This window comes from Condylura cristata, unplaced genomic scaffold (assembly GCF_000260355.1).
Source record: "Condylura cristata isolate star-nosed mole 26May11 unplaced genomic scaffold, ConCri1.0 scaffold00008, whole genome shotgun sequence".
NCBI lineage: Eukaryota > Metazoa > Chordata > Mammalia > Eulipotyphla > Talpidae > Condylura > Condylura cristata.
Genome location: NW_004567109.1, coordinates 17992626 through 18018290, shown reverse-complemented (window position 1 = coordinate 18018290; position 25665 = coordinate 17992626). Strand labels below are relative to the sequence as shown.

Sequence of the window (25665 nt, the reverse complement as noted above, 5' to 3'; positions counted from 1 at the left end):
AGTAAATTTATATGTATAATACAGTAGGAACAGAAAGGGAAAGTGATCTGCTTTAGCAGGCAATTGGTGTGTGTGTGCACAGGGAAGACTTTACAAAGATTTTTAGCTTATTTCTGAATGACATATAGGATTTTGCTAAGGGGCTAAAGGTAGTGAAAACATTCTGAACAGAGGCACAGTCTATGCAAAGGCTCAGTCATTCAGCAATTATGTGATATTATACTAAGCTAGGTGCTAAGAACATTATGGTAATATTTATGATAGTAGATTTCTGCCCTAGTAGGCCTTATATTATAGAAAAGAAAACAGATATTGCATTTATAATACCTGTAAGTTTGATAAAAATTATGAAAGAATAGATGCAGAGTGCTGTACAAGTATCTAACAGGAGCCTAGCTGCTGAAAGTAGGGGGTTAGCTTAGGATACCCTAAGTAAGGAAAGTTAACCTGAGACTTAAAATATATATAGGAGTTTAAAAAAGAAATAGGCAAAGAGTATTTCAGGCAGAGGGAACAATAGTTTCAGTGTTAAGTATATTAGAGTATGGCAAGATCAAGTTGGGGGAGAGAGATCTCTTAAGAGATCTAGTGATGAAAGAAAAGACTTGAGAGGTGTGCAGAGCCTGAGGTCATTATCCTTTTTTAAAAGATTTATTTTTATTTTTATTTATGCATATAAGAACTGGAGTGTAGGCCAGAAGTGGGGGGAGTGAGAGGATTCACCAGAGACAGAGTGGGGAGCAGAACAGGAAGATCTACTGCTGTGCCATATCTGTTAACACTCCCTGGCCAGGATCAAACTCATGCGGCTGTGGCTGGTGATAGCTTGCTAATGCTGAGATGCAACCCCTTGTGCCAGCAGGGAGGTCCTAAGATCATTATCTTAAGATTAGTGGGGAAGTCATTAAAGAATTTTAAGCATACCTGATGTCATCAGGTATGTTCCTGTGTTGTGAATAGACTGGAGAAGGGTAAAACTACATGGTGCAATCAAATAGGAGGTGGTAGGTAAGGGAAACTTTTACTAGGAGGAGGAGGTTGAAGATAGAAGAAAGGGATAGAGAGTAAGTAATCCTTTAGAGTTTTATTGCTCAGACTTTATCATACATCATAAAGATTTGGAAGGCTTGTTACAAACAAATTGCTGGGCCCCCAATTCCTGAGTTTCTGATTCAGTAAGTTTAGGGTGGGCCTGAGAATTTACATTTGCAACAAGTTCCTGGAGAGTGCTGATGCTGGTGATCTGGGAAACACACTTTGAGAATTACTGCCTTATAGACAAGTGGGTTAGACTTCAGTGTTTAAGGTTAACCTTAAGCAGGAGAAGAGAGATTTTTTTTAAAAAAAAGATTTATTTATGCATACAGGACTGGGGTGAGGCCAGAGGTACAGGGGCGGTGAGAGGATTCACAGGGACAGAGTGGGAGCAGAACAAGCAGATGGATGAAATACACTGCTAAAGGGAGGCGAGAAGAGGTCCGCTGTGCCATGTGGGTCAACTCCCTAGCTGGGATCAAACTCATGCTGAAGCAGCTATAGCTTTCTAATGCTGTGCTTTAACCCGCTGTGCCACCAACAGAGGGCCTGAAAAGAGATCTTTATTATGATAGGAAGGAAGAAATGGGAGGATATAAGATAGCTTTATAGATTTGAGAGAAGAAAATTGTGGAAATTCTAAACTCACTCTTTTTCTCTGAAGTGGCATAGGTCACTTACAGGTAGAGGTACAGGTAGAGGTAGATGGAGTGAGGATAGTAGGGAGGAAGATCAGAAGTTTAAGAAAGTCATAAGGTTTTGTGAAACAGCTATTGTGAAAGGTAAGAGAAGGGAAGTTAGGTGAGGAGGTGAAAAGACTGCTGGGTAGCATTGGATATAGAGACCATGAATTATGAATGGTACTAATCTTTACAGTTGTGTGTTTCTTCTCAGGTCTCAGAAGCCTTGTCAACAAAAGGCTGTAGTTTGATTCCTCCAGGATTGGAATTTTACTAATTTTGTATAGAAGGAAATTGGGGCATGGAAATTAAGGTTTTTCTCAGGAGACTAGATGAAAGAGAGAGTGTAAGAAGGTAGGACAGAGACAAAGATAGAAGAGGCTGTCAGGTAAGATATAGAGGAATTTGGCATTTAGAGGTTTCCACAATGGGAAGTGGGATATTGGAGGAACAGGTAAATCCTGATCCTGAAAGAATCAGAGATAGTAGAATACTTGAATTTAAGATTTTAAGGTAGACAAGTTCTGGCTGTTATCAGATCTAGGGTGTACCTGTGGTAGAGGGCTGCTGGGATAGATGGGAGAAGAAATTCATTGGTGACAGGAGTTAAAGAACTCAGGAAGTTCAAAGAACATGTTAAATGAATTACCCATATAGAGATAAAATTAATAATAATGGTGGTGATGCTAGCAGCAATACCTAATGCTTACTGAGTGTGCATTGATTTGCCATGTACCATTCAACTTTTCACATGTACCAGCTTTTTTATTTAAGATTTATTTACACATTCAAGAATTGGGGTGTAGGCTACAGTTGCGGGTGGGGAGGTGAGAGGATTCACCAGAGACAGAATGGGGAGCATAACCAGTGGATTTACTGAAATACACTGCTGAGGAGAGCTGGGTGCATAGAGCTTGTTGAATTTCGCAAATCTGGGCTTTAATGTGTATAAGTTTCACAGAATTTGGATATTATTTGCCATTATATTTCTTCAAATATTTTTCTGTTCTCCCTTTCCTTTGAGAACTCTAGTTCTGGGCATTTTTACCACTCAGATTTGTTCTCAGTTTGCTGATACTTTATTCATTTCATTTCAGCCTTTTTCCTTTGCTTCATTTTCAACAGTTTCTGCTGATAGAGTTCCAAGTTTACTATTTTTTTCTTTTGCATTGCCTAATCCACCATTACATCTCTACAGTGTATTTTTCACCTTAGCCATTGCAACATTTATAACCAAAAGCTTGATTTGGGTATTTTTTAAAAATATCTTCCAGATATTTACTTAATACATAGTCTTTCTTATAGTTTCTTGAAAATATGGACAATAGTCATAATTATTTTATTTACTGGCCCTTGTTGACCAGTTCTGGCATCCAGTTTATTTATGAATCAGTTTTAATTGATTTTTTCCTCATTACAGGATTTATTTTCCTTCTTCTTTGCATGTCTGGTGATTTTTGACTGGGTGCCAGACATTGTCGATTTCTCCTAGGAAGTTTTCACTGATAGTCTTTTCCCCAGATTGGGCGTAGATGCTCTCCTGAGTGTTTGTACAATAGCCTGAACTCTGCTATTGCCTTTTCAGTCTGAGACCATGATGCTTATTGTTCAAATTCAGTCCTTCCAACTATGCCAATCATTTTGTTCCCTTGTATCTCTCTTTACGCTTCACTATTCCCTCTTCCTTTCCACCCAGATATTTCTAGGGCAGTCTATACTTTCTTGTCATTCACTTTTACTAAATCTTAACACTGTAGAATTTGGTTTCATTCTGCTCTGCCAAGTAGAGTCCTGATCTGACTGAACCTCTTTGCATTTATTTTTTCATATTAGTTGCAATTGTCCCTTTCTTGTTGTAACACACTTTCCTGGTTTTTTTCTCTCCAGCCAGTCTTTTTTAGTTTTATGGGTCATTTCTTGTTGCTTATAGCTTAAATACTAACATTCCTCAGTAATCTATCTTTGAGTCCATTGTCCTTTTCTTAACTTCGCATGTTTGTGGAGCAAGCTTCTTTTCTCCATGGTCTCAACTATTGTCTTTGGCAACTTGATTCCAAGGTGGGGTCTCATTTGTGCTTCAGATTCAGTATATCTAAAAAGAACTAGCTTGTTATTTTTTTTAAGCTGCTACTTTGTAGTTTCTCTTCCTTTTTTGACAAGACTTTAGTTAGTCCCTCACTCAAGCTAGAAAAATGGGAGTCATCAGAGATTCTATTCCCCAAGCCCCAGATCTGTTTCAGCTTCACAAATATTAGATCCTTAATATTTTAAAATCCATCCTACAGGGGGTATTTTCAGTAATGGTGGTAGAATAAAGTGGTCTCCTGAATCTTCCCACAGATAATATTTATAAAATATGTAAAAAATTTCTTTAAAGAAACTGGAAAGAATCCAAAAGCAGACAGAAGCTAGAAGAATTAACTCTTGAAAAATGGCAACTAAAAGTGATAAAAATTATGACTTTGCAGCTTTTTTTTTTTAAGATTTTTATTTATTTATGCATACAGTACTGGGGTATAGGCCAGAGAAGACAGAGTGGGAAACAGAACAGGCCAACTGACAAGTACACTGCTTAGGGGAGCAGCGGGCGGGTCAGGAGAGGTCTGCCACGCCATGTGGTCACCTCCGGGGCAGGCGGGGATCGAACTCATGCTGAAGTGGCTTTAGCTTCTCAGTGCTGTGCTTTAACCTGCTGCGCCACCAGGGAGGGCATGACTTTGCAGCTTCTAAATTTTTTTTGCTTAAGAACAGTCACTAATGCCCACATAAGAAGATAGCGCCTGCAGCAGACATCAATCTTACTCTCTAAATGATGGCAAAGAACAGAGTTGTGGGCAGAAAAATTGTCTGGAAATATGGGGGGGGGGCTTAAAAGTAAGAAAAACCACAGGAGGGTGAAAGAAACTGTAGTCTTATTTATAAATTCCTCTGAAATTCCTGGCTGTACCTCTAAAATGTAACTTCATAGGGAAAACTCCAGAGGGCCCATGTAAAAGCTGGCAGAGATCAAGATCAGAGAGGCAGGGTTCTGTCTAGAAAGTTAGAACCTACATTGGCATCTCTGAGTTTGTTGCCTTTTAACTGAGTGCATTCCCCACCCCCTGTGTAGCAGAAATTTGAAGCTTTATTGACTTGAAATGTTAGAGGAGAGTCTATGGTTCAAAAATTGGGGAGTAATCATCAGAAGCAAAGGAAACACAGCAAGAACAGTCCTCAAATTTTAGAACAATCTGTGGCCAAATTATTGGCTTGTTATCAGGTTATGTAATAGACCTGAAGGATCAGACTGAAAAAGCTGCTGCAAGAGATATCATTTGCTATAAATTGCAGGAAAAGCAACAATCTAGAGTTTAAGTGCAGATAAGTTGGGAAAAAGCCCCATAGGGAAAGAACAGTAGAATCCAGAGTCACTATGTTTATCAGACAGAATGCTTACCATTGCCTCTCTCCTTAAACCTGCATATACCTTGTTTAGTCTCTTTCCAGTTATCTTCCATTTCTTCTTGCCTCTCACTTTACTTATGACTCTCAGTTCCTAGTATATGCCATGTTAATCTCATTTTTTGTGCTGGCATTTATCTCTCTATTTAGCCTTTTGTCTAGTGAATAACTGTCTACCCATTTTTGTTCTTTGTTTGTTTACTCTTTAAAACTGAGTTTAGGACTTTCCTTCCTCAGGAAATCTTTAAATTACATTTTCATGCTCACTCCATCTAAGAGAGGCGTTAAAGTTGCCTTCAGATTTTGTTTCACCATAAATTTTATAGATGTATTTACCATTTTGGCCTATTATGTTTCCCCTCTAGAATGTGCATTTGTTAAACAGGGATTATTTTTTGTTTATATTTTGGATTCAAAAGGTCTTTTCCATAATAGGTGCTTGATAAGTATTTGTAGAAATATTGAATATAAATGTTAAGTGAGAAAAGATTAAAAGTATATTTAGTACATTTATTACTACTTTGTTTTAAGCAAAATTCTTTGCATAGGAAAAAAGACTGGGAAGATTTATATCAATATTTTAATATCAGTTTGGATGGTGAGATTAGTTACTTCTGCATTTTTCAAAGAAATATTTAGTGTGTTTAGTTGTCTCATGAGGCATAACATAAAAAACTGACTTTAACTTTTGCCTATTCAAATGAATTTTTACATTTCTTTAGGTCCACAAGACAGTTACAGTTTTAAATCCCTTAAATACAACCTTGCCTGTGGAGATTCCTGATTGGTCAAAGAATGTGTCGGCCCAACCTGGGACATCAGAGGATCCTGGTACTACACCCAGCACTCAGCAAGTAAAAAGCCCAATTGCTACCTCTCAGCCAGTGGCTCCCTCCTACAGTTTTGCCACCTCCAGCTCCCAGGCCTCTTTCCAGAGCACTTCAGCACCATCCCCAGGTGAAGAGGCTCTTGGCTTCTGCCCTTGGGATAGATGAGCAAATAGAGCATTTGATCAGAGTTCTTGTTTAGTTGAAAGAAAGGAGGGTGGGATGATGTTTGAAGGCTGTAGGTTAGGAAATAAAAACCCATCATTGTCCCTGTAGTCATATGACTTGGGGCTCTCTAGACTTTCTCAGCAGGCCCAGCCTATGAGAATTTATGAGGCCCCTTTCCTCACAGCCAGATTCCATTGTGCCTGGCACTTGGAAGTGCCAGACACAAGATTCAATTAAGTAATGTTTAAGGAATCAAGCAACAGAGGCCCCTAGAGAAAAAGAAAGCGTTGTATCTGGGCACCTGTTTGCTGACAGTTGGAGAGATATTTGTCTCTGATTTCGATAGATCTTTCTTTTTAAAGCAACTCATAGGAAGAAAATTTATACATAGGATGTTGCCTTAAGAACAAATATGTACTTCACTAACTCTGTTCTAAGATATTAAGAAGAAATGGCTAATCAAGGAAACAAAATTGATTTTTATTTTCTGCAAAAGCTAACATTGAAACAAAACCAGTGAAAATTAATTTTTGCCAATTATTTTAGTAATATAAAATGAACCTAAGGTTTCAATCCTGAGGTACCCAAGTGTTTTTTTGTACTCAAGCAGAATACTTGTAATTTTTTTTAAAGATTTATTTATTCATACAGAACTGGGGTACAGGCCAGAGATGCAATGGGTGAGAGGATTCACCAGAGACAGAGCCGGGAGCAGAACAGGCAGACAGATGAAGTACACTGCTGAGGGGAGCAGTGGGCGGGTCAGGAGAGGTCTGCCACGCCATGTGGATCTCCTCGGGGCAGGAATCGAACGCATGCGGAAGTGGCTTAAGCTTCTTAGTGCTGTGCTTTAACCCGCTGCACCACCAGGGAGGGCCGCAGAATGCTTGTAATTTTTGGTGTAATTGTGAAGGTTTGTGTTGGTTGCACTGTTTTTTTGCCCATTGTACCTTCTCTGCGTATAGCGGTTTATTTGTTTCTTTGAAAGTCCAGTTCAGAGTATTATTATTCCATCTCTTAGAATGTCTGAATGCTGAAGTTTCCATAATGGATGGTTTCATTTCTCCCTAAGTGCAAAGTTCTCAAGCAGACAGATAAATACTAAGTTTCGTATGTGTCTAGGATGCTCTTCTCACTTCCCAATCTTGAAATATGAATAGGTCAGCCATAAGCTTTGAGCTCTCAGAGTTCTCATATTAGGCCTCATAGCTAATGAACTATTATTGTCAGAGAAGTAAGATTTATATAATCATTGGTTCTTAACTTGCAAATATTTTTGGTTACAGCTATGGAGGAAGGGTGCTACTGACACCTAGTGGGTAGAGGCCAGGGTTACTACTGCCAAACAGCTGTGTACGCCAACCTAACCCTTTTCCTGAGCAAAGAATAATCTGGTCCAAAATGTTCATAGTGTCATAGCTGAGATACCCTTACATCTACGTAATAACTATATGAATAGTATAAAGACGTAGCTGTTTGCTGACTTGAGTATTTCCAAAAATGCTAAAGTAGTTCAGGAAGTAGGATCTTTAACCCCAGACTGAAATTATCTGGTAAGATTTCTTACAAAGAAGACTGGTTTTAAGCTGGAAACAAAGTCCTGTATGAAGAATAAGGCAAGGCAATCACCCTGTTGAAGGAAATAGCTTTTATAAAATCCCCAAGAGTAGGCCATGGCTTCTACAGAACCCAAGAAAGTAAAGTGAAAATAACTAAAACTTGGGTCAAAAGATCCAAAGGTATGATCTGATGATTATGGTTCTTTATTACTTTATTTAAAAAAATATTTACTTATACATAAAGGACTGAGTTACAGGCCAGAGGTTCAGGGACAGTGAGAGGATTCACCAGAGACAGAGCTGGGAGCAGAACAGGCTGACTGACTAAGCACACTGCTGAGGGGAGCAGCGGGCGGTCAGGAGAGTTCTGCTGCACCCTGCGGTTCAGCTCCAGGGTGAGGTGGGGGGCCAGTTGGAACCACACTGAAGCTGCTGCTGCCAGCTTACAGTGATGCACTTTAACCTGCTGAGCCACCAGGGAGGGCTGATTGTGGTTCTTTAATGCTAGGCTAGGAGTTTGTTCCTAAACATGATTTGGATAAGGAGTGTGAGGCTCTCAAATAGGTAAGTAATGTGGTAGGTGAGTATTTTAGAAGAGTTAGTGGTGGTAAGTGTTGTAGGAAGACAGGATGGCTTTGAGTGGGGAAGCTAGTAGGGCAAGGACCAGTTAAGATTCTTGAAATAACCTAAATTTGGTTGTAGCAATTGTAACTTGCCTTTCCTTCTAGGAAATTTTTTGTGTACTTTACTAGAAAGTTATTAAAATAAAGGTGAGCCTTGAAAGAGTTGAACTCTGTGGAAAGTAATATAAGATGGCATATGGGCAGACTGTAGTTAAATACAATGGAGAAAACTCAGAAAGGAAGAAAAGTAGAAAAATATGGTGTCGTAATCAAGAGTTGTTAAAGATGACTGCAGTCAGCAGTTTACATGCTACAGAGATGAGGAGTGAGAATTGAGAAACAGCTACAAGGTTTAATTAGAACCAGGTTATTGATGACCTCAAAAGATCCTTGTTAGTGAAGCAGTGGGAGTAGAATCAAATTTCAGTCGATAGCTAATGAGGAAATGAAGGCAGTACCTGACTATTGTTTATAAAAGAAATTTGGCCATAAAAGAAAGGAAGAAATGAGTTAGTCTGTGTCTGATTTCTTATCTCCTATGTATCTTATTTCCAGTTATCAAGAAACTAGTGGTATCTGCTGGAGAGAGTGTTCAGATCACCCTGCCTCAGAATGAAGTAAAGTTGAATGCATATGTTCTCCAAGAACCACTTGAAGGTAAAAAAAAAAAAAGTCTACTTTTGGTTAGATAATGTTTAATTTAGAATGATTTCTATATACCTTAACTTATTCACGTGTCACATTCCTGGGAGACTATGATACAGCATTTGCTATGTGGAAAGTATTATACATGTTTGAGATCATGACCTACAATGATTATGCTGGGTTCAAATTCCAGCATAATTTGTAATCATTGAATGATTTCAAGCAAATTATTTAACTTTTCTGAATTTCTATCTCAGTAAAATGAGGATAAAAATTCCTCTGTCTTTTCTTTTTCCTTCTGGCTTATTTCACTGAACATAATCCCTTCCAGCTCCATCCATGTTACTGTGAATGCACTTGAGAGGAGAAAGTATATAAGCTTACATTGTACAAAAACAAACAATGATGTAATATATGTGTGTATATATTTATATATATACATACATATAAATGTTATACATAAATAAATATACTATAAACAGTCAAAAAATTCCTATATCTTAAAAGTTACTTTCAGGACAAAATGAAATGTTTTATAAGGCACCTATTCATTTTCTAGCATGTAGCAGATGCACATTAAATCTAGGTTGTGTTGGGCCTCCTTGGTGGCCTAAGGGTCAAGTTTTAGCATTCTTGCTGCTAGCCCCAGTCAGAGAGCCAGTCCACACATGACACAGCAGACCTCCTCTCTCTTCCCCACAGCTCCCTTTATCAGTGTATTTTAGCAGGTCCACCTGTTCTGCTCCCAATCTGTCTCTGATGAGTCCCCTCATCCTTACCTCTGGCCTGCATTCCAGACCTCCTATGCAAGAATAAGTAAAATCTTAAAAAAATAAATTGTAGGTTATATTATATTTCCTTAAAAGAGGAAGAAACTAAGACTCTGGTTAACATGTTTATTTTGGCTAACAACTAGTAAATAGTAGGTATAGAACTGGAAAGAAGTTTTTCAAGACTACTGCAAATAGATAGTTGTCACTTTTTTAAAAAAAGCTCATTTATCATTCCAAATTCAAATTTATGAAATCTATAAATTATGGGATTTTTTTTTAAAAAAGATTTATTTATTTTTGCACACAAGAATGGGGGTACAGACCAGAGATGTGGGGGCGGGGGCGGTGAGAGGATTCACCAGAGACAGGGGGCCAGAACAGGCAGACTGACTGCTGAGGGGAGCAGCGGGTGAGACAGGAGAGGTCTGCTGTACTATGTGGGTCACTTCCCTGCCCGGGGATAGAATTCATGTTGCAATGGCTGTGGCTGTGGACAGTCTCACAGTGCTGCTGTGCTTTAACCAGTTGTTCCACCAGGGAGGGCCCTTAGGATGAATGCTTATTTAAGAACACTTCTGTAATGTAAGGACCCCTTTCACCTTTGAAGTATCTGTGAATATACTGAAGTTTGACTTACAGACACATACATATTCTCTTAAGACTATCTCATGAAGTGAAACTTGCTTTGATGGCAGATTTTTGTAGTGGGTTTATGTTACTCCCATTATGAAGTTAATAAAGTAGGATCCCATGCTCTTGGGGGTCCTTCCATTTTAGGAACATGTTTTCATTGCTGTGTTCCTAATTTCTGGACCTAATACCAAATAATATATTTATACAAAAGTATGGGCCTCCCTGGTGGTACAGGGGTTAAAGTTTCACAGCTATCAGGGTATCACCAGCCATTGTGACATGAGTTCAGTTCCCTGCCAGGGAGCTTACCCACATGGTGCAGCAGACCTCTCCTGTCTCGCCTACTGCTTTCCTCAGCAGCATATTTAGTAGACCTGCCTGTTGTGCTCCCCACTCTGTCTCTGGTTAATCCTCTCACCCCCTGCACCTTTGGCCTATATTCCAGTTCTTCTATGCATAAATAAAAAATAATCTTTTTTAAAAAAGTGTTTTTCCAGAATCTAAATTGCCCTCTCTGCTAAATATTTCTGTCCTGAAATTGAGATTTTATCAGTTCATTCCATCTTTCTCTGAAGATGCTTTTCCCTTTCCCCCTCTGTGATTAAGCTAAGGTGAATGGATTTAGTGGCATTTGAAGATGAAGTTAAGGAAAAAAACAGCTTTGAACTATGAAAGATTTTTTGGGCTCTAATGTATTTTTCCTTTTAACTCTTAAATGCATTTACATTTCTGTGCATTAATACCATCTTGTAGATCAGAATTCTAAAACACATCAGTTCAGAAACAGATTCTTTTCAACTCTCCTTTCCCCAGGGTCTTCAGCCTTTATCAGATACATGTGATGATGGCTTCACACTTTCAGAGGTTAGGGACAGAGAGGCAGGGCTAGCTCTGCTTGTTCTTCATTCCTCCATCTTTTGGGGCATCTCTCAGGACCCCTCCAGGATTCAGAGAGACAGTCTGAAACTACTTCCATAAATCATTAAAACCAGCATTCTAATAGATCTATACTCATCTGTTCCTACCCTTGGTCAAACTTCTGACTGTAAGGCATAATTTATATCCTGAGTTTTTCTTTCCTATGAGAGAAATGCCCCCTTTTTAAATTTTTGCTGCTAGCTTTAGATATACAATTGTCAGTTCCCAAACTAGTATATATCTGTTTTCTGTATGGGCAAAATTTCCAACTATAGTGGGAAGAAATTTCATCTTTTAGTTACTCTCCAGCATCTGCGTCTTTTCTTCTCCTTGCCTATCAGAACTTCTGCATATCAGAGGCTATCTGGAACTGACAACTGGACATAACTGGGAAGAAGGAAGAGTGGTTGACCTTGTAGCTGAGGCTCGTAAAATAAAATCTGGTCATAAATGTAGGTTATTTTGAAATCAAGCTGTACCTGTTAACTTTAACTTTTGAATTCATGGAATAAGAAAAAATGACCATTCTCTGTTGTATGTTTCAGGTTCCATTTTTCCCCCTTTTATTTTCACTTTGGCTGCCCTACCAAACCCTACCCCCTTCCATAGCTATAAATGCATTTTATCCCCCCTAAATTTAAGACCATTTTTACTGGGGAGAGATTATATCCTTGTCATACCCAGTCATACAGTTTAAGCTGCAAATGAGGACCATTAAATACTTTGTTTGATCTTAATTAATTTCAGTGGGGCCTGTTTTAAATGGGCCATCCCCTGCCATCATCTGCAGTGTGTTATTTAGCTCAGCAGGAATGAAGTAGCTCTTTTAACTCACCAGGGTGTGATGACCTCAGTGAGACGAACATTGTTAGCACTCTGTAAAAAGCTATTTTTGAACCCTGTTATTTAGAAGTCTTTGCTGTTCTTTGTTGCAAAAGAAGTTTTGCAAAAAAAAAAAAAAAATGGCCTTTGTTCCCAGTGAGTTCATCTGTAGTGGTTGGTAGGGTCTACTTTTGCTGGGATGCTACACAACCTGTTTTGTTTTGTTTTGTTTTTTTCACGACCTGTTTTTTTGTGGGATATGGAGCAGGAATGGGCATTGCTGCGAGAGAGAGGGAGAAACTCTGACATAGCCATGTCAACAGACTCCACCCTTTCTTTCAGTGGAATGTTTTTTTCCCTATAGGTTTTGAGGTGAAATCTTAAAAACCAAAACCAAGTCCTTATCAAGATTTAGAAGAGACTTGTTATCGGCAAATAGTGTAGCTACCCTCCTTGTGTGTAGGTGTGTGTTTTCATGATTTTTGTCATTGCCCTTCTACAGGAGAAATCTACACCTACAACTGGCAGCTGATTACTCATCCTAAAGACTACAGTGGAGAAATGGAAGGAAAATATTCTCAAACCCTCAAACTGTCCAAGGTGAACTTGCTTCCCTTCATTTTCAGGGTTTGGGGTTGACTGTTTTCTCAAAGGTATAGTACAGAATTTTCTGTCCACACGAAAGTCACTAACAATCATTTGGAAGAGAATCCTCCAAAGGTCTGACTGGCTAACATCCAGTATTTGTTAGTAGATGGTTCTCAAGTCAAAAAGAAGATTGTTCCAGCATGGCAGGGATAGTTGATAATATAAATCAAACAGCTTACAGATAATATAAGCATTTTAGAAGTTGGGAGATAAGCTAGGATATTCATGGACACTTGACTATAAATTGGCTCAGCTTTTTTTGGGGGGGGGGGAGGAGGAGGGAATTCAGTGTAGTTACTATTAAGAGACATAAAAAAGTTCATGTCATTTAACCAAGAAGTCTCTTTTCACTCATTCATTCATACCTTTAGTAAGATTAGTGACCAGTGAACTACAACAGTCTTGTAGGTGATGCTGGCAGGAAGCAGATGTTTTAAACAGGGAGATACACTATAAGAGGCCTGGAGTTAAAGTTTATGTTGTTGGGCCCTGAAAAGTGACAAACTCACTGGGTAGAGGGTGGAGGGATGTTACTGATCACCACAGTGACAAAAACAAACAGGCATCATGGAGCAGGCTGTAGCTATAGGATGCTGCTGCTCAAGGGCAAGATCCTTGCCTTATTGTTGAGAGAGAAGGGTGGATCAAAATGAACACTGGATTTTGGGCTTTAGAGAGAGTGAGTATGCTCCCAACACCCACCCGTGGCTCTAATCTTATTAACAAGGTGCTGCACTGATCAGCTGCTGGGCGCAAAGCACATCAAGTATTGCCCCAGGGCCATCAAGTGTCCTGCTGTCCTGCTGTCCTGCTCTTGTCTAACTGGAAAGGAGCCTGGTACACTATACGCATAGAGGGGTAATACCCCAAGCAGAGGAAGGAATGGTTTGTAGCTTTGCCTAGTACAATCTATAGTGTAAAAAGAGCAGTGGCACAAGTCAGTTGGGGAGATATGGAGGCTAGCTGGCACAGACCCTTGATGGCAGATGCAGGACTCTGCATCTTATCCAGAGTGAACAGGGAGCCTTTCAAAGGTTTTAAGCAGTAGAAAGAAGTAACTCAGACTTTCCGTTTGCCAAAATCACCCTCACTGTAGATTGGAGAAGCTGAGGCTCAAATTCAGGATATTGATAAGTAATTTGCTAAAAAATATAGATATTAGATGATAATTACCTGAGTAAAAGATTAAATAAATAAGACAAAAAAATCTATTGAGCTTATACCATGTAGCAGATAATGCTAATTGATTTATGCACTTATTTAATTTAATCTTCATAACAACCACAAGATATAGATGTTAATATCAGTTCTACAAATGATAAAAGCACATACTGAACTATTAATAAAGTGGTTTGACCAAAGTTCACATGACTGCTTTATTGTAGATTTGATGGTGAGGCTCTCCATCTTTAAAGCCCATGCATTGTAACATCTGTTCTGTAATGAATGGTTAAAAGCTAAGATGGTGGCAGTATAAATGGAGAGGAGTGAGTGGATGTGAAAAATATAGAGGTCAACTTGATAAGACCTGGTATTCAATTAACTGGTGGTGTTGAGGAAGAAAAATCTAGGCTAATTCTAGTCTTTTGGCTGTGGCAGGTGGGTAGATGTTGGTCCAGGTGTGGTTATATTCACTGAAATGAGCACAGAAAAAGCAGCCAGTTTGGGGGAGATTTGCAGATTTAGTAATTCATTTTTGGACAGAGAAAAGTTGAGGTACTGTGAAACATTGGAGTGGAGGTATCTAATAAGTAACTACTGGGTGGAGGGCTAGAGCCAGGATACAAGTCTGGGCTACAGATGACCCCATCATAATAGATATCATCCAGGGAGAATGTGCAAAGAAATATAGGTTGTAATTGGAATACTAGCAACTCCACCATTAAAGGTATGGGTCCTCTGACTGGCAGGCTGCGCACCACGCACCACGCACCACGCACCACGCACCACGAGCAGGGTTGTGGGGTGGAAAGAAGAGGAAACTGAAGAGAATGAGAAGCGGGCAGAGAGAGAGGTGAAAGCCAAAGAAGGGAGAGCATTACAAGAAAATGCTACAGGTGGTCGATTAGCATTACCCAAAAGAGAATTCAAAAGAAGGAAAAAAATCCCATTTGCCTGAAACATGGCAGGAGTTGTAATAGTTGAAATTTGGAAACAGCCCAAATAGCCAGCAATATGGAATATGCTTATATGAATTAGGACATATGTGCTCTGCTATTTTACAGCCATTATAAGGACTATTAAAAAGTATAATGGTTTAAGTGTTCATGCTAAGAATGAAAGGAGTACAGCTTGTTTTTAGCCAGACCTTGAATATCACTGAAATATGAACACATAGGTAGGTATCTCATCTTTCTCATCTTCAAATCCCAAAGATCATGACTGGCACATAAAGAACTGTTTAAATGAATTTTTTTGTTATTGTCAAGGATTGGAAGGAAATCAGAAAGTATGTCTAATGAAGTATTAGGAAAGTGGGATTGTGGGTGATTTTTTTTTTTCTCTCTTTATATTATGTTCATACAGTTAGTAGAAATCCTAAGGGAAAAATATTCAGGTATTTGGGAGCAATTTGGTATCTTTACAAAAATGTTTTTCTTTGCAGTGATGATTGTTTTAATTTCATAACTCTGTGAAGTAGGATGGTTGGGCCCTTAATGTTCTTCTGAAAAGAAAATGGGAGTACAGAGATATTAAAATCCCTTCTGTTGTTCTAGAATCAGCTAGTAATAAGATTCACATTAAAAGCTATGCTTTTGTTTTTTTAGTTTATAAATTCATTGTTTCATCTTTTCAGCTAGTATACTTTCTCCATTTTGGAAAAAGTGCAAGAAGAGAGTGCAAGAATCATCAGTGGAAAGTTCACATATGCATTATTTAAAAAAATGTATATTTATTTATGTATACAAGAGCTGGGGGTATAGGCCAGAGTTTGGGGGCTGGGATGAGAGGATTCACCAGAGACAGAATGGGGAACAGAGCTGGTGGATGTACTGAAATACACTGCTGAGGGGAGCAGCAGGCGAGGCAGGGGAGGTCTGCTGCGCCATGTTGGGTAGCTCCCTGGCCAGAGATCAAGCTGGTGCTGTAGTAGCTGTGGAGAGCTTCATAGTGCTGGGACTTAACCCCTTGTGCCACCAGGGAGGCCCATATATGTGTATTTAAAATGTAATTGTTAAATTGTTACTTTTTGTGGTTGTCAAAAAAAAAATCTTTTCTCACTTCTTCAGCTCACTCCAGGCCTGTATGAATTCAAAGTGATTGTAGATGGTCAGAATAGCCACGGAGAAGGTTATGTGAATGTGACAGTAAAACCAGGTATGTATTTTCCAGCTCTGGTGGTGACTTCATTGTTCTTTCTGCAGGATTCCCACAGAGATAGGTGCTTGATATTAGGTGTTTAAATTCCTGTTTTCTTTGTTAATGTATTTACTTTGGATTTACTCAGTATGGTGGACTCTTTAGGGTAATGAAGTATATACGCTTTGGTTCTAGTTGAAACTCTTGGCTGTGCAAGGAAACTTTAGTCTCACTGCCCTCTGTGTACTACGGCCTGAACAGTAGCCTGTCTACCTGAGAACTTTCTCCAGGTGGGTCATGTGGAAAAAGGACCATGTATCGTAATTAAGGGGTGCAAGAAAGCCAGGAGCCAGAAGTATTGAGAAGAACCAGCCCAGTGACTGATAAGAAATGTAGGCTTTTGTCCACAAAATTCCTCATTTAGACCTTGCCAGTCCTCTTTCATCTTGGAAACCAAAGCCTGTCATTCTTTTTATCCACAATTGGTAGATTGAAGTATAATAGTAAGGTATCTTGATTTGCATTTTATCTGAAATTTGGGAAAGTTGACAGTAGCATATACATTGGCACAATTTGTAATACTGTTTTTAATCTTTGCTGGTAATAGATTTTCTTTTCATTTCTTTAACTTTGTAGCCAAGGTAATTCTTCTGCCTTCTTTAAAATGTGATCAGCACAGAGGCTATTTGATCATTTCTGAAAGGAATGGCTTCTGGGTTGGTAGCTGATAGTTGTTCGGGAGGACCTGAGTGGCTTGTGACCTTCTCATTACTCAGTCCCAGTCACATCACGTACACTCAGCTTGGGATGCTTGAGAAATCACCATTACCTTTTCAGTACAAGGGACAGTACTTGCCAGTGCCTTTATTAGGGAAATCTTGCTTGTTATCTAGCTTTAGTCAGCTTGCTGCTACAGTACTTTTCATTGTGGGTGTTGAAAGAATGCATACGGCCTAGTCTTAGGACTAGTTAGGTATGCGAAAGCTCTTCTATTTCCAGGTATCTTATGTTAGAATGGCAAACTAGTCTTGTGACTTTCCCATATGGTAATGCTTCAGCCACAAATTATGTAATGGAAACTGACATAATATACACAGATATGTCCTGTTTCTCCTATATTTTATAAAGACTCTTCTGGTTCATTTTCTTGTAGAGCCCCGCAAGAATCGGCCTCCTGTTGCTATTGTGTCACCACAATTCCAGGAAATTTCTCTGCCAACCACTTCAACAGTCATTGATGGCAGCCGTGAGTACTTGTCTAGGCAAGCTGCTTTAGAAGAACATTTACTATGTGCTCTGCTAGAAAATAGAAAACTCCGGTGTATGATTTAGGGCAGCTATGTTCGCATTCTGTTTAGATCAGTTTTGACTATGTAATGGGGAGACCAGCCTCCTAAAGCAGCTGAATAGAAATAAAAAACTGGCAGGCCTTATTTACAATACCCTATGTAGCTTGCTTAAAGTAATATTGCTTTTCTGAGATGTTAAGGTGTACATATTTAGCTGAAAGTTAGTGGTTTTCAAATTTGCTTAGATGGAGCTGCCATTCTCAGCTATGAAAACAGAGCTCCTTCTTATCGTGGCAAGACAGGCAACTGAGAGGCTTGATTGTGGCACTCTGTCCCAGCCATCAAAACCTAGCAAGAATCTTGTTGTCTTCCTGGAGAGACTCAGAGAATGTGCTCCTTACCGCTGCCTGGCACATTAACATAACAACCTTCAGAGTAGTTTTTGTTACCTAATGGGTGATATGAGAGGATTTTGGGTCTTTGCTATTCTTTTTTCCCCCACACCCCCTATTTTTTTTTTACCCAGAAGATTATTTAGGGCCAAGATATGGTAATACTGTTTTTAGAGTTATGAAATTAAAAGTGTGTGTGCAGCTTGTTTCAGGCCTATCCTCTCACCATAAAGGCTTTGTTACCCTGACTGTCTTGGCATCAGTAGCATCTTTTTGGCAGAGGCAGTTACTGCTTTAGCAGAGGACTCTCTAGCAAGAATTTCATGTAGATGGTTCTAACAAAAAAAGGAGACTAGAACAATAGCATACTGAGAGGGAAAAGACAGAACAGAAGAAGCACTTGTGAGAATGGTAAAAAGGTTTCACATGCTACCATTTTATTTTGCATTTTGAATAGGTTAAACTTAAATAATATATAAAGATATACAACTATAACAACCCTACCGTCCCTGTCTCCCTACTACCCAGTTTTCCTGCAGACAACCAATGGTTTTATTTTACATTGCCTTCCAGAGGTACTTTGTGTGTCTGTGTGTAGATAGGAAAATACAGATATAGTTTCCCTCTTGTTTACATAAATGATAACACATATTCCATTTATGTATAATGCTTGTCTTTAAATATATAACATGTTTGTGAATCAGTACATGAAATAACTTCATTATTTTTTCTTCTGATGATTACATATCTGTCCATTAACTTGAGATAGAGTTTCACTGTATGCATATATAGATGTTTTCAGTCAGTGAATAGCTGACCATTTAGATTATTTTTAGTCTTTGGTTACTAAAAACAGTATTACCATATCTTGTAAGCATAACATTAAACACATGTGCAAGTATTTCTATAGAATATATTTCTAGAAGAGGAATTGCTAGGCAAAGATAAATCTTGCCAAATTGTTCTTTATAGAGGTTGTACCAAAGTTACGCTTTGAGGGGACTCTTCTTCCATACCTTTACCCCTAGAATGTATTGTGGAACTTCACCACTCTGATAGGTTTTACCAATCTGATAGGTTTTGGTTTTTTTTTTAATGGTGTATAATTTGTATTTCTGTTAAATGAGGTAGATTCTTTTTATGTTCTAAGAATTTTTAGTTTTTTTATATAGTAGCATTTTAACAAGAAGTTGGCTGTGTTGGGGTCCTTGGAAAACTACACAGTGAAATATTCATAGAGAGGCAGAATGACCCAATATTCCTAGGGAAGAAACTCTCAAGGGTGTTACTCTGTAATAGTCTGTAGTTTCATGAAGTTTTCCTGGCCTCAACTCTCTGGGTAGCTGCCCTGGTTTGTGTAAAACTGGATAAGTGCTGAGACCCAGCGCTCTCATGTTGTAACTGATGTTTCTTTCTGGTCAAGAAAGCACTGATGATGATAAAATTGTCCAGTACCATTGGGAAGAACTTAAGGGGCCTCTGAGAGAAGAGAAGATTTCTGGAGATACAGCCATATTAAAACTAAGTAAGCTCGTTCCTGGGAACTACACTTTCAGGTAAATTAGGATCCAGTTTCATCTTTACCATGGGCCATTTTTTCTCCCTTGTGGGTTTTATATACTTATAAGAGTAACTCTGACAGATACCATGTTCACTGTGGAGTTGATTGATAATGTAGCCCAGGCTAAATTTTATAAAGTATAGAATTTCAATACTAGAAATCATATTTGCTTCATTTGGTTCTCTGAGCCCTGGGGTGATTGTGGTCACAACAGTAATATCTTTTAGGGCAGAGGTCCTTGCATAGCAGATCAAGATTCTCCTTAGTTGATCCATTTCTTCAAAGTCTTACGTAGGGGCCCTCCCTGGTGGCGCACCGGGTTGGGGCGCAGCACTCTGAAGCTGTCTGCAGCCATTCCAGCAAGAGTTTGATCCCAGCCAGGGAGGTGACCACATGGCGCGGCAGACCTCTCCTGACCCAATGGCTGCTCCCCTCAGCAGTGTATTTCAGTCAGTCTGCCTGTTCTGTTTCCCACTCTGTCTGGTGAATCCTCTCACCCCCTGAACCTCTGGGCTGTACCCCAGTTCTTGTATGCATAAATAAACAAATCTTAAAAAAAACAGAAAGTCTTACTTAGCAGATCCTTTCACAATTGAAAGGTCCTATCTCTCTTCACCTTTCTGCAAGCAAAATCTAGAAGGAACTTGTACCCTCTTGTCTTTTCCCTTTGAGAAATGATTCTTTAATTTATGATGCCTCAAAATATTAAATTTGAGTAGTAATTTATTTGAATATGATTTATAGGCTCTTTCTCTATTAGGGCTTTGTGGAAAATTTGATTCTCCTTTTGTCAACTAGCCCACATTCTAGAATGAGATTAATAAGAAAGTGACGATTTCTCTAGAATAATCCTCTTTCTATTTGCATAATTCCTGTATATTGCAGAGCACCATATATATATATATAGTAGTATCCTCATTATATCTGAGAAAAAAAATAAGACTCAGTTTATTTACTACCTTCTCTGCAGTCACACAGCTAGAACTCAAGCACAGACTCTCTAACTCCCAAATCAGGGCTTACTGTGCTCCACTCCTTGACTTAATGCTTAAGTATTTTGTTTCTTCTTCCTTGAACTCAATTCTCAAGCTGTTAGACTTCTGCCCATTCTTAAGGATCTTTTCAGTTTTCTACGAGGCTCTCTGAGGTCACTCTCAGAAGAAGGGAGTATGCCTCTCCTGGTTCTGTTTCGTGCTCAGTGTCTCTGTGGACCCTGCCGTGGTACACAGCCTCTTCATGATATTTGTCTTCCACTGGATCTCAGGTTAATCAAGTTTTAGATACTTTCTGAGACAAAAATTGGGGTCTGAGTACAACTTCTAACATATAAATACATGTACAAGATCTTACTTAGCTGTTCTCCCCATTGATTCAAAACTTCAGGCAAATGAACGCCATCTGCCAGCACAAGATTAGTTAGACTTCTCATCAGTTCAAAATGGAAATGTGAGTTGGTTTTAGATTTCTAGCATAGGAATTTCAGCATTAGGATTTAGCTGAGCGAGGTGAGCCTTAAAAAAAAAATGATAGCTAATGTTTTTTAAACATTATGTGTTTAGTACTATTTTGAACTCTTTGCAATATCTCTTTTAATCCTTACAACAAATATTATAATTACCTTTATTTTATACACTAGAAAATTCAGGCATGGAAAGGCTAAGTAATTTGCTTAAAGTTACACAGGCTTGACTCCAGAGTCTGAAATTCTAATCACAATTGGGTGGATGGGGTAATTGGAACAGTTCTTCTTTTTGAAGCCCCAATCAAAAATGTAGGCTGGTGTTTTATTAAGGTCCAGTCTGGTGTGCCGACATTGACCTTTCCTCTCCTGTTTTTCCATGGCAATAGCTTCTCTCTCCAGCCTGTGCGCCACGTGCTGTTTGGCTCTATGGTCTTTGTATGCAAACCAGGAACTGTTTGAGGTGAAAGAGTAATGGGAAGTTGCTTTTTTACCATCTCTCTAGAACTTGGTTTTGTTCTGAAATAGGAAACAGATAGCTTAAACAAATAGTTAAAAAAATAGCAACAACAGGCCCTCCCTGGTGGCGCAGCGGGTTAAAGCACAGCACTAAGAAGCTAAAACCACTGCTGCATGAGTTCGATTCCCGCCTGCCCCGGAGGTGACCACATGGCGCGGCAGACCTCTCCTGGTCCTCCCGCTGCTCCCCTCAGCAGTGTACTTCGTTGATCTGCCTGTTCTGCTCCCCACTCTGTCTCTGGTGAAGCCTCTCACCCTCCGCATCTCTGGCCTATACCCCAGTTCTGTATGAATAAATAAATCTTTAAAAAAAAAAAATAGCAACAACAATAGAAACCTGTGAAAACCACAGGTAAGCTGGAAAAAGAATATAACTTCTGTGGATGTTTCTCTTTCAAATGATTTACACATGTCTGTGTGTCTGATGTTTTTGTGCCTTTTTCTAAAGATGATGACCCCCCAAGTCCCCCATAGATGGAAGGTGAGATTGCTGAATAAGACCACAGATGTTTGGCTCTGTCTGGGGCTGGTAGTGAGACTTAAACAAACTGTCTTTTCTATGCTTTTCCTCTTTTTGTCAGCAAATGGAAGGAGCCCAAACCTTCTTGTTTGCTTATGCTCACATTTTGAGGTGGCAAGAGAAGCTTTGGGCTGTTCAGCTGGAAGGCATCATTTAGGTAAAAGCCTGCTTTTATAAATGAACATTTTTTTTACTCTTGCAAATCCTATTTCACACTGACACAAACTGTGGAGCTGTTGCGTAGGAGAATTCATTTCCATCTCAGGCTCTTGTCTAACCAGAGCCAGCCCCCCTTGTCCATCCTAGAGCTGTCTGCTCAGAATAGCCTTCTTTGATACCCATATATACACAGTTGAAACAGGATCACGGAGATCCTTTTGTGGCCAGACGTTGCTCTACTTGCTACTGTGCCTGTGAACCTCACCAGGAACAGGGTCAGGGACTGTTTCTACCTGAGAGTTGGTTTCTCAGTTTTGGAGTCAGAGATCTGGGCTTATATCACTATGTAGCCCTGAACAGGTTACTTAGCTTCTCTAAGCCTCCTGTGAGACAGTGATCCCTACCTACTCTGTGTGACTGCTGTTGAGAGCCACGTCAAACAGCGCTTGTTAAGTTTTCAGCATACAGTGTGCAGGCAGGAGAGCAGATAGGCACTGGGGACAGAGTACCTGAATTCAGATCCTGATCACACTGTGTTCAAGCTCTACCCTCAGGCATGTTGTCTACCTCAGTCTCATGTATGTAAGGGATAAAATGAAGATAGCACTTTATAGTGCTGTTGTGAGAGCTAGGGAGATATAAAGCACTTGAGACAGTGCCTGACACTCAACAAACCCTCAGTCCATATTAACTTGCCGTATTCCTCTGCCTTTACAAAGGGAATGGGTAAGATCTTCAGTACTCTTGTGTTTATTCCTCTTTTCTTAAGCCTCTTCCTGATGGCACTCCTTCCTCTGCCCTGACAGCCTGACTGTAGTAGACTCTGATGGAGCTACCAACTCTACCACTGCGAACCTGACAGTGAACAAAGCTGTGGATTATCCCCCTGTGGCCAATGCAGGCCCCAACCAAGTGATCACCCTGCCCCAAAACTCCATCACCCTCTTTGGGAACCAGAGCACTGATGATCATGGCATCTACAGCTATGAGTGGTCACTGAGCCCGAGCAGCAAAGGGAAAGTTGTGGAGATGCAGGTAGGAGGGAACAGTGTCTGTCTTTTCTTGCCAAGAGGCATCAGAGCAGCTGGATCAGATCAATCATCCCAGGCTCATTGTTTCTCCAAATCAAAGTCAGATTTGTGTATAGAACATTTGAGCTAACACATACACACAAACAAACTTTAAGGGATCTTTAATTAAAATACTAGCAAAAGTCTTTAAGTGTTTGGAATTATAGAAGGCTTGATGATAAAGTGTAGCTGTTCCAGATGATTCCAGAGACAAACTCTTCAAAAACTACATCTGTAGTTTTACACCTGCAAGGGTGCAAATCTCAGTGTTTTCTATACAGTTGTACTAAGTACTTGACTAGATCTTGAGCATCTTCTCTTTGGAGATGATTAGATGGGTCTTCAGGCATCTCACAGAAATTTGGAGAACTGTGGCTTTTAGTCAGCAGTTCCAAGATCTAGCTGCTTATTACTTCATGGAAGTATTACCCTGACAATGCAAAAATCATTCAGCTTTTCAAGATAAGATAAAAACCTAGACCTGTATGTGAAATTTTATAATTTTTCAAGACTCTACAGTCCAAAAAGAATATCTGTGAGCTGGATTGAGCCCACAGGCTGCCAGTTTTTGCCCACTGTTCCAGAGAAAGTTCCTGCATTGGAAGCCTGCCCATTATAAATTATTTATAATGTTCCTTCTGACATTCAAAAGTCTCTGTTTCTGTTTTGAAGCTTGACTTAACGCTCACTTTTCACCTGGTTCTAGTTTAATATTCTGTTAAGTTTCTCTGCTGTTGCAGAATCCATACAAACCTGTAAGTGGGCTACATGGCCTTGCATAGCATCTTAAGTTGCTGTTGTGTTGTGTTGAGGCAGCTTGGTTGGGATTACAATGTGGCTTCAGTAGGAAGAATGCTGTTTTAAAAGTTGCTTTACTTAAAAAAAAAAGGATTATTTTATGTTCAAGGTTGTCATTCTGCTGTGGGTCATGGAGGCTGATCTTGGTTGTTTCTCTACATTTCCTTGTACAGCCCTCCCTTATGAGAGCCCTGACCTTATTGGAAACTGTTGTTATGCAAAGAGGGCCATTCTCTTGAAGGGAGATACCCTGGGTTACAAGTCCCTCCAAGTCTAATTCAGCTTTTGCTAATTATGTTGAACTGGGAATAATAGTAATACCATTTTAGGTTTAGAAAACTGGGTAAATCTTTTCAACCAGAATAGGATTGTTTGTATGATGTTGTGATTCTGGGGGTCTGCTTTTCCATTTGTCTATGTTTACATATATTCAGGGTGTTAGGACACCAACCCTGCAGCTCTCTGCCATGCAAGAAGGAGACTACACCTACCAGCTCACAGTGACTGATACAATAGGACAGCAGGCCACCGCTCAAGTGACTGTAATTGTGCAGCCTGGTAAGCCCCATCCTCTGGCGCAGGATCTGGTGTTGGCTGACCCTTTGGGCCTTGTGGGGGAGAGGACTTGAGTTCTGAGCTACGGAAGGGAGGAGGCAGGAAGCACCAGTCTGCAGCAACTTCTGTTGTACTGGCAACTTCTGTGGTCAGCTCACCTTGTGTTTTTTGGCAGAAACAGAGTCTGCAGAGCCTCAGCTTGTGTCCTTGCCACTGGCCAGTCTGCCACGCCAAATCCTATGTCCCCTAGGGGCCTGCTGAGAGCCTACTTCCACAGGAAACCTCACCTTATCACTCAACCCTGTCATTTGCACTTGGAGAGCATTGTATTTTAAACTTAGCATGATACTACCAATTCTTCTCTGCCTTTCATGATTGGTTTATGTTTCAGTCATATTCTTGATTGTGACCTTCTGACTGTACCCACATCTCCCATAGTATCTGACATTTCTATGGGCAGAGACAGAGTTCTCATGGCTTCCACAACATACATTCCATTTGGTTCCTCTCCTTTTCCATCTAGACTGCTTTTGACTTCCAAGTCTCTGTCTTGTAGAAAACAACAAGCCCCCTGAGGCCGATGCAGGTCCAGATAAAGAGCTGACCCTGCCCGTGGATAGCACCACCCTAGATGGCAGCAAGAGCTCAGATGATCAGAAAATCATCTCTTATCTCTGGGAAAAAACACAGTAAGTATTGACTTAAAACCCTTATTTGTACAAAGGCTCTAAACCTTTGAAGAACAAGGTTTTACTTACTTTTAAGAGTCTACTCACTCTTATTGGCTTATCCAAGGGGGTGCCTGCAAAAGAAATGTTTCCTTCAAACTTCAGTTCTAAGAAAATGTTACAATTTTTGTAAGAAAGAATGCTTACCATCAGCCAGTCCCCAGGTAGTGCTTTGTGGTCCTGGTGCTTTTATAGGTACAATCCATCTGCTAAAATGCATAGTTTAATTACACTTGAGAGGCAGGATAGAGGGGGTAATGGAGCAGAAAAATACTTTTGCTCAGAATTAACTGGCTAAGGCTGGCAGGGGGGATGGGGCAGAGCAGCGATTAAGGAGATTGAAAATTCATCTACAAAATGAAAGCATTACTCTGTTATTGTTGCCTTGAAGATATCATTTACTGTTTATGTTAGTGAGAGGCCAAAGGCAGTAACCAAAGTAGACTAATTACACTGTAAGTTACCTAGTCGAACTATTGCTGGTTTTCACAGTTTCCTTTCTGCTAATTTAAATCATAACAAATGGAACTCAGATTATATGCA

At 39.7% G+C, this 25665-nt stretch overlaps 1 protein-coding gene across 4 annotated transcripts in view; it reads left to right on the top strand.

Moving 5' to 3' along the window:
* Nucleotides 1–25665, top strand: part of KIAA0319L (KIAA0319-like ortholog) — an 80430-nt gene that overhangs the window by 35346 nt on the left and 19419 nt on the right. For all 4 annotated transcript variants that reach the window (XM_012722255.1, XM_012722253.1, XM_012722252.1 and 1 more), the window contains exons 4-12: nt 5879–6113; nt 8889–8990; nt 12627–12724; nt 16003–16090; nt 17226–17318; nt 19177–19309; nt 22778–23006; nt 24274–24397; nt 24951–25083. In XM_012722255.1, coding sequence (XP_012577709.1) covers nt 5879–6113; nt 8889–8990; nt 12627–12724; nt 16003–16090; nt 17226–17318; nt 19177–19309; nt 22778–23006; nt 24274–24397; nt 24951–25083 — 1235 coding nt within the window. The remainder of the gene's footprint in view (nt 1–5878; nt 6114–8888; nt 8991–12626; nt 12725–16002; nt 16091–17225; nt 17319–19176; nt 19310–22777; nt 23007–24273; nt 24398–24950; nt 25084–25665) is intronic.